The sequence below is a fragment of the Salmo salar genome, chromosome 24 (genome assembly GCF_965601325.2).
Source record: "Salmo salar chromosome 24, fSalSal1, whole genome shotgun sequence".
NCBI classification, from domain to species: domain Eukaryota; kingdom Metazoa; phylum Chordata; class Actinopteri; order Salmoniformes; family Salmonidae; genus Salmo; species Salmo salar.
The window spans coordinates 1,285,099-1,301,498 of record NC_138314.1 but is presented as its reverse complement, the minus strand read 5'-3'; the positions used below and the strand labels follow the sequence as shown (position 1 = coordinate 1,301,498).

The window sequence follows — 16,400 nt, the reverse complement described above, 5'->3', positions numbered from 1 at the left end:
TATGGCAAGAACAGCTCAAATTAGCAAAGGGAAATGACAGTCCATCATTACTTTAAGACATGAAGGTCAGTCAATCTGGAAAATCTCAAGAACTTTCAAAGTTTCTTCAAGTGCAGTTGCAACAACCATCAAGCTCTATGATGAAACTAGTTCTCACAGACCCAGAGTTACCTCTTCTGCAGAGGATAAGTTCATTAGCGTTACCAGCCTCAGAAATTGCAGCCCAAATAAATGCTTCACAGAGACCAAGTAACAGACACATCTCAACATCAAATGTTCAGAGGAGACTGCGTGAATCAGACCATCATTGTCCAATTGCTGCAAAGAAACCACTACTAAAGGACATCAATGAGAATAAGAGACTTGCTTGGTCCAAGAAACACGAGCAATGAACATTAGACCGATGGAAATTTGTTCTTTCTTCTGATGAGTCCACATTTCCGATTTTTGGTTCAAACCGCCCTGGCTTTGTGAGATGCAGAGTAGGTGAACGGATGATCTCCGCATGTGTGGTTCCCACCGTGAAGCATGGAGGTGTGATGTGTGGGGGTGCTTTGCTGGTGACACTATCTGTGATTTATTTCGAATTCAAGGCACACTTAACAAGCATGGCTACCACAACATTCTGCAGCAAAACGCCATCCCATCTGGTTTGCGCTAAGTGGGACTATCATTTGTATTTCAACAGGACAATGACCCAACACATCTCCAGGCTGTGTAAGGGCTATTTGACCAAGAAGGACAGTGATGGAGTGCTGCATCAGATGGCCTGGCCTCCACAATCGCCCGACCTCAACCCAATTGAGTTGGTTTGGGATGATTTAGACCGCAGAGTGGAGGAAAATCAGCCAACAAGTGCTCAGCATGTGGGAACTCCTTCAAGACTGTTGGAAAAGCATTCCAGTTGAAGCTGGTTAAGAGAATACCAAGAGTGTGCAAAGCTGTCAAGGCGAAGGGTAGCTACTTTGAAGAATCTAAAATATAAAATATATAAAATTGTTTCACACTTTTTTGGTTACTACTTGATTCCATATGTGTTATTTCATAGTTAATGTCTTCACTATTATTCTACAATGTAGAAAATAGTAAAAGTAAAGAAAACCCCCTGAATGAGTAGGAGTGTCTTTTGACTAATATTGTATATTCAAAAACTTTCAAATATTAATTGGTTGTTTGAGACCTGTAGTCTCAAAGAAAATAGTTGCCTTTTAGTTGAAACTCCTATATAAACTGTATTTGAATACTGAGTATTTGAAAAGGTGGTATTTTCAAATAAACTAGAAAATACAAACACTTTCTGCCAATTTCTGGTGTACAACAGTAGCTAGGATGGGGAGAAGTCTGTCTATAATAAAGCGCTGCTCTGCATTCTTAACAGCACTATCAACAAGGCAGGTCCTACAGGCAGTAGTTTTGTCGCACCTGGACTGCTGTTCAGTCGTGTGGTCAGGCTCGACAAAGAGGGACTTAGGAAAATTGCAATGGCTCAGAACATTTACATTACATTTACATTTAAGTCATTTAGCAGACGCTCTTATCCAGAGCGACTTACAAATTGGTGCATTCACCTTATGATATCCAGTGGAACAACCACTTTACAATAGTGCATCTAAATCTTTTAAGGGGGGGGGGGGGTTAGAAGGATTACTTTATCCTATCCTAGGTATTCCTTAAAGAGGTGGGGTTTCAGGTGTCTCCGGAAGGTGGTGATTGACTCCGCTGTCCTGGCGTCGTGAGGGAGCTTGTTCCACCATTGGGGTGCCAGAGCAGCAAACAGTTTTGACTGGGCTGAGCGGGAACTGTGCTTCCTCAGAGGTAGGGAGGCGAGCAGGCCAGAGGTGGATGAACGCAGTGCCCTTGTTTGGGTGTAGGGCCTGATCAGAGCCTGAAGGTACGGAGATGCCGTTCCCCTCACAGCTCCGTAGGCAAGCACCATGGTCTTGTAGCGGATGCGAGCTTCAACTGGAAGCCAGTGGAGAGAGCGGAGGAGCGGGGTGACGTGAGAGAACTTGGGAAGGTTGAACACCAGACGGGCTGCGGCGTTCTGGATGAGTTTTAGGGGTTTAATGGCACAGGCAGGGAGCCCAGCCAACAGCGAGTTGCAGTAATCCAGACGGGAGATGACAAGTGCCTGGATTAGGACCTGCGCCGCTTCCTGTGTGAGGCAGGGTCGTACTCTTCGAATGTTGTAGAGCATGAACCTACAGGATCGGGTCACCACCTTGATGTTAGTGGAGAACGACAGGGTGTTGTCCAGGGTCACGCCAAGGTTCTTAGCGCTCTGGGAGGAGGACACAATGGAGTTGTCAACCGTGATGGCGAGATCATGGAACGGGCAGTCCTTCCCCGGGAGGAAGAGCAGCTCCGTCTTGCCGAGGTTCAGCTTGAGGTGGTGATCCGTCATCCACACTGATATGTCTGCCAGACCTGCAGAGATGCGATTCGCCACCTGGTTATCAGAAGGGGGAAAGGAGAAGATTAATTGTGTGTCGTCTGCATAGCAATAACAGGAGAGACCATGTGAGGATATGACAGAGCCAAGTGACTTGGTGTATAGCGAGAATAGGAGAGGGCCTAGAACAGAGCCCTGGGGGACACCAGTGGTGAGAGCACGTGGTGCGAAGACAGATTCTCGCCACGCCACCTGGTAGGAGCAACCTGTCAGGTAGGACGCAATCCAAGCGTGGGCCGCGCCGGAGATGCCCAACTCGGAGAGGGTGGAGAGGAGGATCTGATGCTTCACAGTATCAAAGGCAGCAGATAGGTCTAGAAGGATGAGAGCAGAGGAGAGAGAGTTAGCTTTAGCAGTGCGGCGAGCCTCCGTGACACAGAGAAGAGCACTCTCAGTTGAATGACCAGTCTTGAAACCTGACTGATTTGGATCAAGAAGGTCATTCTGAGAGAGATAGCAGGAGAGCTGGCCAAGGAGAGTTTTGGAGAGAAAAGAAAGAAGGGATACTGGTCTGTAGTTGTTGACATCGGAGGGATCGAGTGTAGGTTTTTTCAGAAGGGGTGCAACTCTCGCTCTCTTGAAGACGGAAGGGACGTAGCAAGCGGTCAAGGATGAGTTGATGAGCGAGGTGAGGTAAGGGAGAAGTCTCCGGAAATGGTCTGGAGAAGAGAGGAGGGGATAGGGTCAAGCGGGCAGGTTGTTGGGCGGCCGGCCGTCACATGACGCGAGATTTCATCTGGAGAGAGAGGGGAGAAAGAGGTCAAAGCACGGGGTAGGGCAGTGTGAGCAGGACCAGCGGTGTCGTTTGACTTAGCAAACGAGGATCGGATGTCGTCGACCTTCTTTTCAAAGTGGTTGACGAAGTCATCCGCAGAGAGGGAGGAGGGGGGAGGGGGAGGAGGATTCAGGAGGGAGGAGAAGGTGGCAAAGAGCTTCCTAGGGTTAGAGGCAGTTGCTTGGAATTTAGAGTGGTAGAAAGTGGCTTTAGCAGCAGAGACAGAAGAGGAAAATGTAGAGAGGAGGGAGTGAAAGGATGCCAGGTCCGCAGGGAGGCGAGTCTTCCTCCATTTCCGCTCGGCTGCCCGGAGCCCTGTTCTGTGAGCTCGCAATGAGTCGTCGAGCCACGGAGCAGGAGGGGAGGACCGAGCCGGCCTGGAGGATAGGGGACATAGAGAGTCAAAGGATGCAGAAAGGGAGGAGAGGAGGGTTGAGGAGGCAGAATCAGGAGATAGGTTGGAGAAGGTTTGAGCAGAGGGAAGAGATGATAGGATGGAATAGGAGAGAGTAGCGGGAGAGAGAGAGCGAAGGTTGGGACGGCGCAATACCATCCTAGTAGGGGCAGAGTGAGAAGTGTTGGATGAGAGCGAGAGGGAAAAGGATACAAGGTAGTGGTCGGAGACTTGGAGGGGAGTTGCAATGAGATTAGTGGAAGAACAGCATCTAGTAAAGATGAGGTCAAGTTTATTGCCTGCCTTGTGAACAGGGCAGTAAGGTTGGCCCTTGGATGTACACAGAGAGCTAACATTAATGATATACATGTCAATCTCTCCTGGCTGAAAGTTGAGGAGAGATTGACTTCATCACTACTTGTATTTGTGAGAGGTATTGACATGTTGAATGCACTGAGCTGTCTGTTTGAACTAATGGCACACAGCTCAGACACACATGCATACCCCACAAGACATGCCACCAGAGGTCTCTTCACAGTCCCCAAGTCCAGAACAGACAATGGGAGACACACAGTCCTACATAGAGCCATGACTACATCGAACTCTTTTCCACATCAAAGTAACTCATGCCAGCAGTAAAATTTGATTTTAAAAACATATAAAAATACACCTTATGGAACAGCAGGGACTGTGAAATAACACAAACATGGACAAATTCATACAAACACACAATGACATACACACTATAGACACATGTACACATGGATTTTGTGTTATAGATAAGTGGTAGTAGAGTAGAGGCCTGAGGGCACACACTTAATATGTTGTGAAATCTGTTATGAATGTATTGTAATGTTTTTCAAATGTATAACTGCCTTAACTTGGCTGGACCCTGCTTGGCAGCAGCTAATGGGGATCCAGAATAAATACAAATACAAATCTCCTCATTCCCATTCCCTCTGTCATGTATTCTCAAAATCCCTCTCTCCTCTCCTCCACTCTCCTCTTTCCTTCCTCCTTCTCTCCTTTCCTCTTTCATCAGCTCCACTGTAGTCCAGTAAGTAAGGAGAAAAGCAGCGGTATATATTTAAAAAAGTATTCCTTACCCAAGGACACTTCAACAGGTGACTATCCCAGGAAAATAAAGAAAAGGAGAAGTCTGTGTCTGCATTGATCTGAATTTATTTTCAGGATAAAGGCACATTTATCTTTATTTCCCTGGATAGTCAAATGTTGAAGTGTTTTTAGGTAAGGCATATGTTTTTGCATTAACAAGTCTTAGAGTTAATTACCTGATTCCCTTTTTTGTTCAAGGTGGGCTGAAGTGTGTTTGGGTTAGCTTTCATTCCAGTGGTACATATCCTCAGTGGAGTGAATGTTTAGTGAGGCCAGATTCACACAGGATTATTTCCCTGTGACTCACACCTAATTTAAACAAGTCCAAGTCACTGGTTGGAGCTTCAGAGCCAGAGGAGCATACAAGGCAGAGCCCTGCTCATCTGCAATCCACTCAGCTGGGGCATAGAGAGGGAGAGAGACCCTTGGCCCTGGTGCCGAGGTCAACACATAGCTCAGAGACACCAAGTCCAGCCCACAAAGACCTGTGTGTGTGTGTGTGTGTGTGTGTGTGTGTGTGTGTGTGTGTGTGTGTGTGTGTGTGTGTGTGTTGGTCAGACTGGTAACAGTTTTTCTTGGATTTAGCTTAATGCAACAGTCTGTTTGGATGACATTAAAGCAGCCCATATGTACGGCAGCTGAGACAAGGTGACAGTATTGGACTGAATGGTGTAGATTGGCTCAGACAGTGAAAGAAATGTTGGGACCGTTAACATTCTGTTAGCACAAGGTAGAAATGCTGTGTGTGCTTGTGAATGGATAATTTCTCTCTTTCTCTCTGTCTCTCTCTTTCACTTTCTCTCTCTAGTTCAGTCAGGGGAGAACTCTCGTTGTTCTGTTTCTCCTGCCTCAGCCTTTGCTATTGCTACAGCTGCAGCAGGACATGGCTCTCCCCCAGGTACACATTCACACACACACACACACACCACACACACACACACACACACACACACACACACAAGCAAGCACACTAATTGTTCTCCTCTCTCCACCAGTGTTTAATAACTCAGAGAGGACATGTGATAAGGAGTTTATCATCAGAAGAGCTGCTACTAACAGAGTCCTCAACGTACTTCGACACTGGGTCTCAAAACACTCCCAGGTCTGTACACACTGTGTATGTACAGTACCTTTGGAAAGTATTCAGACCCCTTGACACATTTTGTTAGGTTTCAGCCTTATTAAAAAAAATAAAAAATAAATAATCAATCTACACATAATACCCCATAATGACAAAGTAAAAACTGGTTTCATAAATGTTTGCACCCGAAAAATATATGTCACATTTACATAAGTATTCAGACCCCTTACTTAGTACTTTGTTGAAGCATCTTTGGCAGCGATTACAGCCTCGATACTTTTTGGGTATCACACTACAGTGCCTTGCAAAAGTATTCACCCCCTTGGCATTTTTTTCTATTTTGTTTCATTGCAACCTGTAATTTAAATTGATTTTTATTTGAATTTCATGTAGTGGACATACACAAAATAGTCCAAATTGGTGAAGTGAAATGAAAGAAAATAACGTATTTCAAAAATAAATAAAAAACAGCAAAGTGTTGTGTGCATATGTATTCACCCCCTTTGCTATATGAAGCCCCTAAAAAAGATATGGTGCAACCAATTACCTTCAGAAGTCACATAATTCGTTAAATAAAGTCCACCCGTGTGCAATCTAAGTGTCACATGATCTGTCACATGATCTCAGTATAGGAACACCTGTTCTGAAAGGCCCCAGAGTCTGCAACACCACTAAGCAAGGGGCAACACCAAGCAAGCAGCACTATGAAGACCAAGGAGCTCTCCAAACAGGTCAGGGTCAAAGTTGTGGAGAAGTGCAGGTCAGAGTTGTGTTATAAAAAGTATCTGAAACTTTGAACATCCCACAGAGCACCATTAAATCCATTATAAAAAAATGGAAAGAATATGGCACCACAACAAACCTGCCAAGTGAGGGCCACCCACCAAAACTCACAGACCATGCAAGGAGGTCATTAATCAGAGAGGAAACAAAGAGACCAAAGATAACCCTGAAGGAACTGCAAAGATCCACAGCGGAGATTGGAGTATCCGTCCAAAGGACCACTTTAAGCCGTACACTCCACAGAGCTGGGCTTTACGGAAGAGTGGCCAGAAAAAAGCCATTACTTAAAGAAAAAAATAAGCAAACACGTTTGGTGTTCGCCAAAAGGCATGTGGGAGACTCCCCAAACATATGGATGAAGGTACTCTTCTTTCAAAATTGAGCTTTTTGGCCATCAAGGAAAATGCTATGTCTGGCGCAAACCCAACACCTCTCGTCACCCTGAGAGCACCATCCCCACAGTGAAGCATGGTGGTGGCAGCATCATGCTGTGGGGATGTTTTTCCTCGGCAGGGACTGGGAAACTGGTCAGAATTGAAGGAATGATGGATGCCGCTAAATACAGGGAAATTCTTCAGGGAAACCTGTTTCAGTCTTCCAGAGATTTGAGACTGGGATGGTGGTTCACCTTCCAGCAGGACAATGACCCTAAGCAACACTCAAGTGGTTTATGGGGAAACATTTAAATGTCTTGGAATGGCCTAGTCAAAGCCCAGACCTCAATCCAATTGAGTATGACTTGAAGATTGCTGTACACCAGCGGAACCCATCCAAAATCAATTTTAATTCCAGGTTGTAAGGCAACAACATAGGAAAAATGCCAAGGAAGGGGGGTGAATACTTTTGCAAGCCACTGTACAACCTTGGCACACCTGTATTTGGGGAGTTTCTCCCATTCCTCTCTGCAGATCCTCTCAAGCTCTATCAGGTTGGATGGGGAGCATTGCTGCACAGCTATTTTCAGGTCTCTCCAGAGATGTTTGATCAGGTTCAAGTCTGGGTCCTGTCTGGGCCACTAAAGGACATTCAGAGACTTGTCCCGAAGCCACTCCTGTGTTGTCTTGGCTGCGTGCTTAGGGTCGTTGTCCTGTTGGAAGGTGAACCTTTGCCCCAGTCTGAGGTCCTGAGCGCTCTGGAACAGGTTTTCATCAAGGATCTCTCTGTACTTTGCTCCGTTTATTTTTCCCTCAATCCTGACTAGTCTCTCAGTCCCTGCCGCTGGAAAACATCCCCACAGCACGATGCTGCTACCACCATGCTTCACCGTAGGGAGAGTGCCAGGTTTCCTCCAGACGTGGCGCTTGGCTTTCAGGCCAAAGAGTTCCATCTTGACTTCATCAGACCAGAGAATCTTGTTTCTCATGGTCTCAGAGTCCTTTAGGTGCCTTTTGGCAAACTCCAAGCGTGCTGTCGTGTGCCTTTTACTGAGGAGTGGCTTCCGTCTGGCCACTCTACCATGAAGTCCTGATTTTTGAAGTGTTGCAGAGATGGTTGTCCTTCTGGAAGGTTCTCCCCTCTCCACAGAGGAACTTTAGAGCTCTGTCAGAGTGACCATCTGGTTCTTGGTCACCTCCCTGACCAATGCCCTTCTCCCCCGAATTCTCAGACAATTCCTTCGACCTCATTACTCGGTTTTTGCTCTGATATGTACTGTCAACTGTGGGAACTTATATAGACAGATGTGTGCCTTTCCAAGTCAAGTCCAATTAATTTAATTTACCACAGGTGGACTCCAATCAAGTTGTCATAACATCTCAAGGATGATAAATGGAAACAGGATGCACCTGAGCTAAATTTGGAGTCTCATAGCAAAGGGTCTGAATACTTATGTAAATTAGGTATTTGTGTTTTTTATTTGTAATAAATTTGTAAACGTTTCTAAAAATCTGTTTTTGCTTCATCATTATGGGGTATTGTGTGTAGATTGAGGATTCTTCAAAAAAATCAATATTTGAATAAAGCTGAAAAAGTAAAGGGGTCTGAATACTTTCCCGAATGCGCTGTATCCTCCAAACAACGGCTTCTCGGGCAATATCTCTTAAGTGTGTGTGTGTGTGTGTGTGTGTGTGTGTGTGTGTGTGTGTGTGTGTTGTTTAGGACTTTGAGATGAACAGTGAGTTGAAGATGGGAGTGATCTGTCTACTAGAGGAGATACTCAGAGATCCAGATCTATTGCCACAGGAGAGAAAAGCTACTGTTAATATACTAAGGTACACACAAACATGCAGGCATGCACAAACACACACACTCAAATATGAACGCGTACACACACGTACACACAAGCAGCTACTGGCCACATACACTATATATACAAAAGTATGTGGACACACCCCTTCAAATTAGTGGATTTGGCTATTTCAGCCACACCCGTTGCTGACAGGTGTATAAAATCAAGCACACAGCCATGCAATCTCCATAGACAAACACTGGCAGTAGAATGGCCTTACTGAAGAGCTCACTGACTTTCAACGTGGCACCGTCATAGGATGCCACCTTTCCAACAAGTCAGTTCATCAAATTTCTGCCCTGCTAGAGCTGCCCGGTCAACTGTAAGTGCTGTTCATGTGAAGTGGAAATGTCTAGGAGCCACAATGGCTCAGCCACGAAATGGTAGGCCACACAAACTATCAAAACAGGACCGTCAAGTCCTAAAGAGCATAGCACGTAACAATATTCTGTCCTCAGTTGCAACACTCACTACCGAGTTCCAAACTGCCTCTGGAAGCAACATTAGCACAATAACTGATATTGGGAGCTTTATGAAATGGGTTTCCATGGCCGAGCAGCCGCACACAAGCCTAAGATTACCATGCGCAATGCCAAGCTTCAGCTGGAGTGGTGTAAAGCTTGCCGCCATTGGACTCTGGAGCAGTGGAAACGCATTCTCTGGAGTGATGAATCACTCTTCACCATCTGGCAGTCAGACGGACAAATCTGGGTTTGGGGGATGGCAGGAGAACGCTACCTGCCCCAATGCATAACTGTAAGTTTGGTGGAGAAGGAATAATGGTCTGGGGCTGAGTTTCACAGTTTGGGCTAGGCCCCTTAGCCCGAATGCTACAGCATACAATGACATTCTAGATGATTCTGTGCTTTTAACTTTGTGGCAACAGTTTGGGGAAGGCCCTTTCCTGTTTCAGCATGACAATGCCACAATGCATAAAACAAGGTCAATACAGAAATGCTTTGTCGATATCAGTGTGGAAGAACTTGACTGGCCTGCACAGAACCCTGACCTCAACCCCATTGAACACCTTTGGGATGAATTGGAACGCCGACTGTGAGTCAGGACTAATCGTCCAACATCAGTGCTCAACCTCACTAATGCTCTTGTGGCTGAATGGAAGCAAGTTCCCGCAACAATGTTCCAACATCTAGTGGAGTACCTTCCCAGAAGAGTGGAGGCTGGTGTATCAGCATAAGGGGACAAACTTGCTGTTAATAGGACTGGGATCGGATGCCTGTCATTGGTTTCATGACTGTCTAAAGGATAGAAGTCAGGCTGTTAGAGTTGACGGCATCCAGTCAGAGCCATTGGAGTTGGTTAAAGGGGTCCCACAAGGTTCTATACTTGGTCCATTACTGTTCACTCTCTACATAAACAATATCGGCGATGAGATAAGGAAGTGTAAAATTCATCAATATGCTAATGACACTGTCATGTACTCTATCGCTTCAACGGCTGACCTAGCATTATCACTATTGGAGTGAGATTTTAAGATATTACAAGGGTCTTTTATACAGCTGAAACTTGTTGTAAATGCAAAGAAAACACATTATGATTTTTAATAGATTCAAAAAGTTGGTTGAAAATACACTTGCACTTACGAGCTTAGATGGCTCTCGAATTAATCCGGTCTCTGCATATAAATACTAAGGGATATGATGATAAACTCTTTTAAAATGCATGTTGACGAACATTGTAAACGGCTAAAAATCAAGCTAGGCTTCCTCTATAGAAACAGGACATGTTTGTCCTCTACCAATAGAAGACAAATTGTGCAAGCTACTTTTATATCTGTTATAGATTATGGGGATATTATCTACATACTTTTTGAATATATTAAAAATCATAAAATGTGTTTTCTTTGCATTTAAAACAAGTTTCAGCTGTATAAAAGACTCTTAAAATCTTAAAATCTGTCTCCAATAGTGATAATGCTTGGTCAGCCGTTGAAGCGATAGAGTACATGACAGTGTTATCAGCATATAGATTAATGTTACACTTCCTTATCTCATCACCGATATTGTTTATGTAGAGAGTGAACAGTAATGGACCAAGTATAGAACCTTGTGGGACCCCTTTAACCAACTCCAATGGCTCCGACTGGATGCCGTCGACTCTAACAGCCTGACTTCTATCCTTTAGATAGTCATGAAACCAACGACAGGCATCCGATCCCAGTCCACTTAGTCATTATCAGCCTATTATTCAGGTTAAACATTAACATTTTAAATGTATGACAGCAGCCTGGACAATTACACATGTTATGTACTTGGTAGAGGTATAGATCAATCATCTAGTTTTATGATTAGTATTGACCAATCAGGTGAAATGTTTCTGCAGTACCCTTTCTCTGGATGAGCAGGAAGCAGATGCCCAGCTGAGGATAGAAGACATCCTTCAGATGGTGAGAAAACTACACTATCCAGCAACCCCTCTCATTTACTCACAAACCTCTCTAGCTAAGACATGGGGTGTATTCATTAGTGCACACCGTAGTAAAACAGAACACATTTTGCAACGAAAACAAGCCTTTCTTACTGGACAAGTTCATGTTAGTCCCTAACCATATTGTCCCATTTGATTCTGATTGTTTCCTAGTGAATGGTTCCTAGTGCCCTGTGCATCACCAAATATGAGCTGATCATTGTAGTTAGGACATTCCTCCTTTCTCATTCACCTTAGCCCTGGTGAACTCTGCCACATTTGTACGGAACTGATACCTCTTCTGAATTTGCCAGAAAAGCAGCCCCCTGCTACACTTCATCTTGGTAAGAGTGTCCACACTCCCCAGATAATCAACCCCTGATAAGTCCCCTCCAAACCCTTAGCACCATCCAGTAGAGAGACGCCAGTCATAGTTCTGTCCTACCTCATCCTATCCCTCTCTCCATCAATCACGTCACTCACCTTCCTCATATTTATTTAACCTTTATTTAATTAAGCAAGTCAGTTAAGAAAAAAGTATTATTTACAATGACGGCCTACCCCGGCCAAACCCGAACCCGGACGACCTTATAATGTACAGTAAAAGGAGACCTGTGATTGGCTTAGTTAGCTATATTTTAGAAGTTTTAGTCTTTGATCAGACAGGTTAACTAAATAAATAAGTGAATTGTTCGCCTCACAGTTATCCAAGATTCCTACAATTGTTTACAGTTAGTTAGCAATTGCTTCTACACTATTTTGCTAGGTACAATAGCGCTGACGTGTCAATAATAACCTGTCGCAAAAATGACTGATATTTTTGCTCCCCTCTCCCTCCACTGGATGGGAAACTGCCCTCATGTCTGTCTGCAAACTGATCTGTTCACTTACACATTAAGGGTGGGTTGCATCAAAATGGATTAACTCTTAAACTGGGTTAAATCAAGGTTTAACTATTAACCTGTCTGGGCCAGTGGGACGCCTGCGTCCCACCCTAATCAACAGCCAGTGGAATCGCGTCGCGCTAAATGCAAAACCTCAAATGCTATAACTTCAATTTCTCAAACATATGACTATTTACCCACCGTTTTATAGATACACCTCTCCTGAATCGAACCACGTTGTCCGATTTCAAAAAGGCTTTACAGCAAAAGCAAAACATTAGATTCTGTCAGCAGAGTACCCAGCCAGAAATAATCACACAGCCATTTTCAAAGCAACTAGCATGCATCACAAATACCCAAAACACAGCTAAATGCAGCACTAACCTTTGACAACCTTCATCAGATGACACTCCTAGGACATCATGTTACACAACACATGCATTTTTTGTTCGATAAAGTTCATATTTATATATAAAAACAGCATTTTACATCGGCGCATGACGTTCAGAAAATCTTTTCCCTCAAATGCTTCCGATGATCAGCGCTACAATTTACAAAATTACTATTCGAAAACATTGTTAAAATGTAATATTGTCATTCAAAGACTTATAGATTAACATGTCTTGAATGCCATCTCTTTGCCAGATTTAAAAAGAACTTTACTGGGAAATCACACTTTGCAATAAACGACGTGGTATGCCCAGAAAAAAAGTCTAGGCTATAAATGTTGGCGCCATCTTGGAACGATCAACCATCAAAAATACTATTGTAAATAATCCCTTACCTTTGATTATCTTTATCAGAAGGAACTTCTAGGGATCCCAGGTCCATAACAAATGTAGTTTTGTTCAAATTTTTTTATAATTTATGTCCCAATAGTGTTAGCGTGCTCCGAAGGCTAGTGAAAATGTACCGTGTGCGTCTGACTTGTCGTCAGGAATGAGCAAAAAAATATATATTTAAGTTTGTTCAAACATGTCAAACGTTGTATAACATAAATCTTTAGGGGCTTTTTCAACCAGGGCTTCAATAATATTCCATTGGGACGGTTGCATTGTCTTTCAAAACGTTTCGAAAAGGGAGAGTACCCATGGGCGCTGACGTCACAATGGTAATGGCCCATCCCCTGTGATCAAGGTAAACATCCTCTCTTTCAGTCAATTTTGATAGTAGGAGGCTCAAACCACTTTGTAAAGACTGGGGACATCTAGTGGAAGCCAGTTTCAGGGTCTTGGCAATCTTCTTATAGCCCAGGCCATCTTTATGTAGAGCAACAATTCTTTTTTTCGGATCCTCAGAGAGTTCTTTGCCATGAGGTGCCATGTTGAACTTTCAGTGACCAGTCAGTATGAGGGAGTGTGAGAGCGATGACACCAAATTTAACACACCTGCTCCCCATTCACACCTGAGACCTTGTAACACTAACGAGTCACATGACACCGGGGAGGGAAAATGGCTAATTAGGCCCAATTTGGACATTTTTACTTCGGGGTGTACTCACTGTTGTTGCCAGCGGTTTAGACATTAATGGCTGTGTGTTGTGTTATTTTGAGGGGACAGCAAATTTACACTGTTAAACTAGCTGTACACTCACTACTTTACATTGTAGCAAAGTGTCATTTCTTCAGTGTTGTCACATGAAAAGATATACTCAAATATTTACAGAATGTGAGGGGTGTACTCACTTGTGAGATACTGTGTGATTATATATATATATATCTCCCTGGTCTAGTTCAACCCTAATGCTCTTAGAACATATCAGCTACTGGACTCATCTCCTCACCAGTACAAACCTTGTCATTGGCTCTCAGTCTGAAGCACACTGGTCTCTGTCGTGTATAGATCAACAGAGAGAGAGAGAACATTAGCAGATTAGAGGACTTTTCAATTGGACTGCTGTTGAAATGGATACTTAACCCGGATTTGTCATTAGCCAGTTATAGCAGCTGTATTAGGCACTAATGCACGGTATGGGATATGGAATCATGGACGTTATCCCTGATCATAGTGTTTCATATATAAATAACTACCAGTGGGAGAGAGAGAAGGAGAGAGAGAGAGAGAGAGGGGGAGAGAGAGAGAGAGAGAGAGAGAGAGAGAGAGAGAGAGAGAGAGAGAGAGAGAGAGAGAGAGAGAGAGAATAGTTAGTGTCCTCAGGGGTAGATCTCAGGGTCTCTTGGGGCATCGTATTCGCTGTATCAGCGGTCTCAATCACTCCTCACTTTTGCATCCCTTTCTTCACTCAATCTCGTCCTTCACTTTCTCCACTCGTCTGTCGTCCTCTCATCTGCGTTGATCAAAAGCACGGCTGCCGTCATGGGTTCCAGGCCACGTACATGATGAAGAGAAGCGCTTGGCGTGCCACTGTACCTGATGAAGCGCTCTGTCTCTCTGTGCCTGGCGATTTGTTAAAGGTACATCTCTGATAAAAAAGGTCTTCAACCTCTGGATGGTTATGAAAACACACTTACTCCGATGAACGTTGAGTGTGATTCAGTGAGACTTGACTTTAAAGCACTGTATGATGTTCAGTGTCTTGGTTAAGCTGCTGTAATATGACTAAAGCAGAACCAGTCTTTCTGGCGACAACTTAGTCCTCCTGGCCCTTATAATATTTTTTGTTAACCACCATCCCTCCTCAGTCTTGACTTTACATCAGGGCTGTTTTCAAGCAGCCACTTTCTGAGGATGTTTCAGTTTAGACTCTCAATCACAGACCGGATGAAGCAAAATTGGTGTCCTGCGCTGAAGTGAAATCGCTTGTCTTATTTCGTCACGTTGAGCAACTGGACCTGACAGAAACAAGTTTTCCCGAAAAGCTTTTACTGTCCGTCGTAAAACACTTCTTCGGGCTTCCAAAAATTATGGATTAGCATATTCTCTGGGGATTGGTTGATTGTGGATGCGTTACATTAATAAGGCCCTATCTGTAAGATGTTTCAGCAGAACGATAGATGGCTCTATTTTTTGCCACCTTGTGAAAACTGCAATACATCTTCATTTTAACGGGCCGCTATAAATGTCACCCTGTAGATATTTTCTTAATGAAAACATCACCCTGTGTCCAAATGTTTGAAGTGATATCCACACATCAGATTTCAGTTTCCTGTCAGGATTTGTCTCAGGGTTTTGACTGCCATATGAGTTCTGTTATACTCACAGACACCATTCAAACAGTTTTAGAAACTTTAGGGTGTTTTCTATCCAAATGAAACAATTATATGCATATTATAGTTACTGGGCAGGAGTAGTAACCAGATTAAATCGGGTACGTTTTTTTATCCGGCCGTGCAAATACTGCCCCGTAACCCTGCCAGGTTGTTGTTGCACAAAACTTTAAACCTAGTTTTAAATGATTACTATACTGAACAAAAATATACACGCAACATTCAACAATTTCAAAGATTTTGCTGAGTTACAGTTCATATAAGTAAATCAGTCAACTGAAATAAATTAATTAGGCCCTAATCTGTGGATTTCACATGACTGGGCAGGGGCACAGCCATGGGTGGGACTGAGAGGGCATAGGTCCACCCACTGGGGAGCCAGGCCGACCCACTGGGGAGCCAGACCCAGCCAATCAGAATGAGTTTCCCCTCCCTCCTCTGACGATCCCACAGGTGAGAAGCCGGATGTGGAGGTCCTGGGCTGGCATGGTTACACGTGGTCTCCGTTTATGAAGCCAGTTGGACGTACTGCCAAATTCTCTAAAACGATGTTGGCGGCTTATGGTAGAGAAATAAACATTACATTCTCTGGCAACAGCTCTGGTGGACATTCCTGCAGTCAGCATGCCAATTGCATGCTCACTCAAAACGTGAGACATCTGTGGCATTGTGTTGTGTGACAAAAACTTGTATTGTTCCCAGCACAAGGTGCCCCTGTGTAATGATCATGCTGTTTAATCAGCTTCTTGATATGCCACACCTCTCTCTCGCATAATTATCTTGACAAAGGATAAAATGCTCACTAACAGGGATGTAAAGAAATTTGTGCACAACATTTTTGGGATCTTTTATTTCAACTCATAAAACAAGGGACCAGCACTTTACATGTCTTTATATTCAGTGTTCAGTGTAGTTAAATTGAATCCTTCTTCTAAACCAAATTTAGACTTTAAACCAATATTTGGTTTATTTGCTCCATTGTTTTAAAATCAAATTGAAATGTAGTTTAGGGATTAGATCTAAACTGCCTAAATCTAAACTGCCACTGGATGAGGTCTGACGCCCTCTGTTGGCATTTTCTAAGCAACACATATATT

The 16,400-nt window shown here is 43.8% G+C and overlaps 1 protein-coding gene across 1 annotated transcript in view; it reads left to right on the top strand.

Annotated features, from left to right (window-relative positions):
- The window catches only part of LOC106584882 (ras-specific guanine nucleotide-releasing factor 2), a 139,942-nt gene that overhangs the window by 81,798 nt on the left and 41,744 nt on the right, over nucleotides 1-16,400 (top strand). The window contains exons 19-22 of the mRNA XM_082968785.1: nucleotides 5,462-5,635; nucleotides 5,700-5,839; nucleotides 8,699-8,811; nucleotides 11,169-11,232. Coding sequence (XP_082824911.1) covers nucleotides 5,462-5,635; nucleotides 5,700-5,839; nucleotides 8,699-8,811; nucleotides 11,169-11,232 — 491 coding nt within the window. The remainder of the gene's footprint in view (nucleotides 1-5,461; nucleotides 5,636-5,699; nucleotides 5,840-8,698; nucleotides 8,812-11,168; nucleotides 11,233-16,400) is intronic.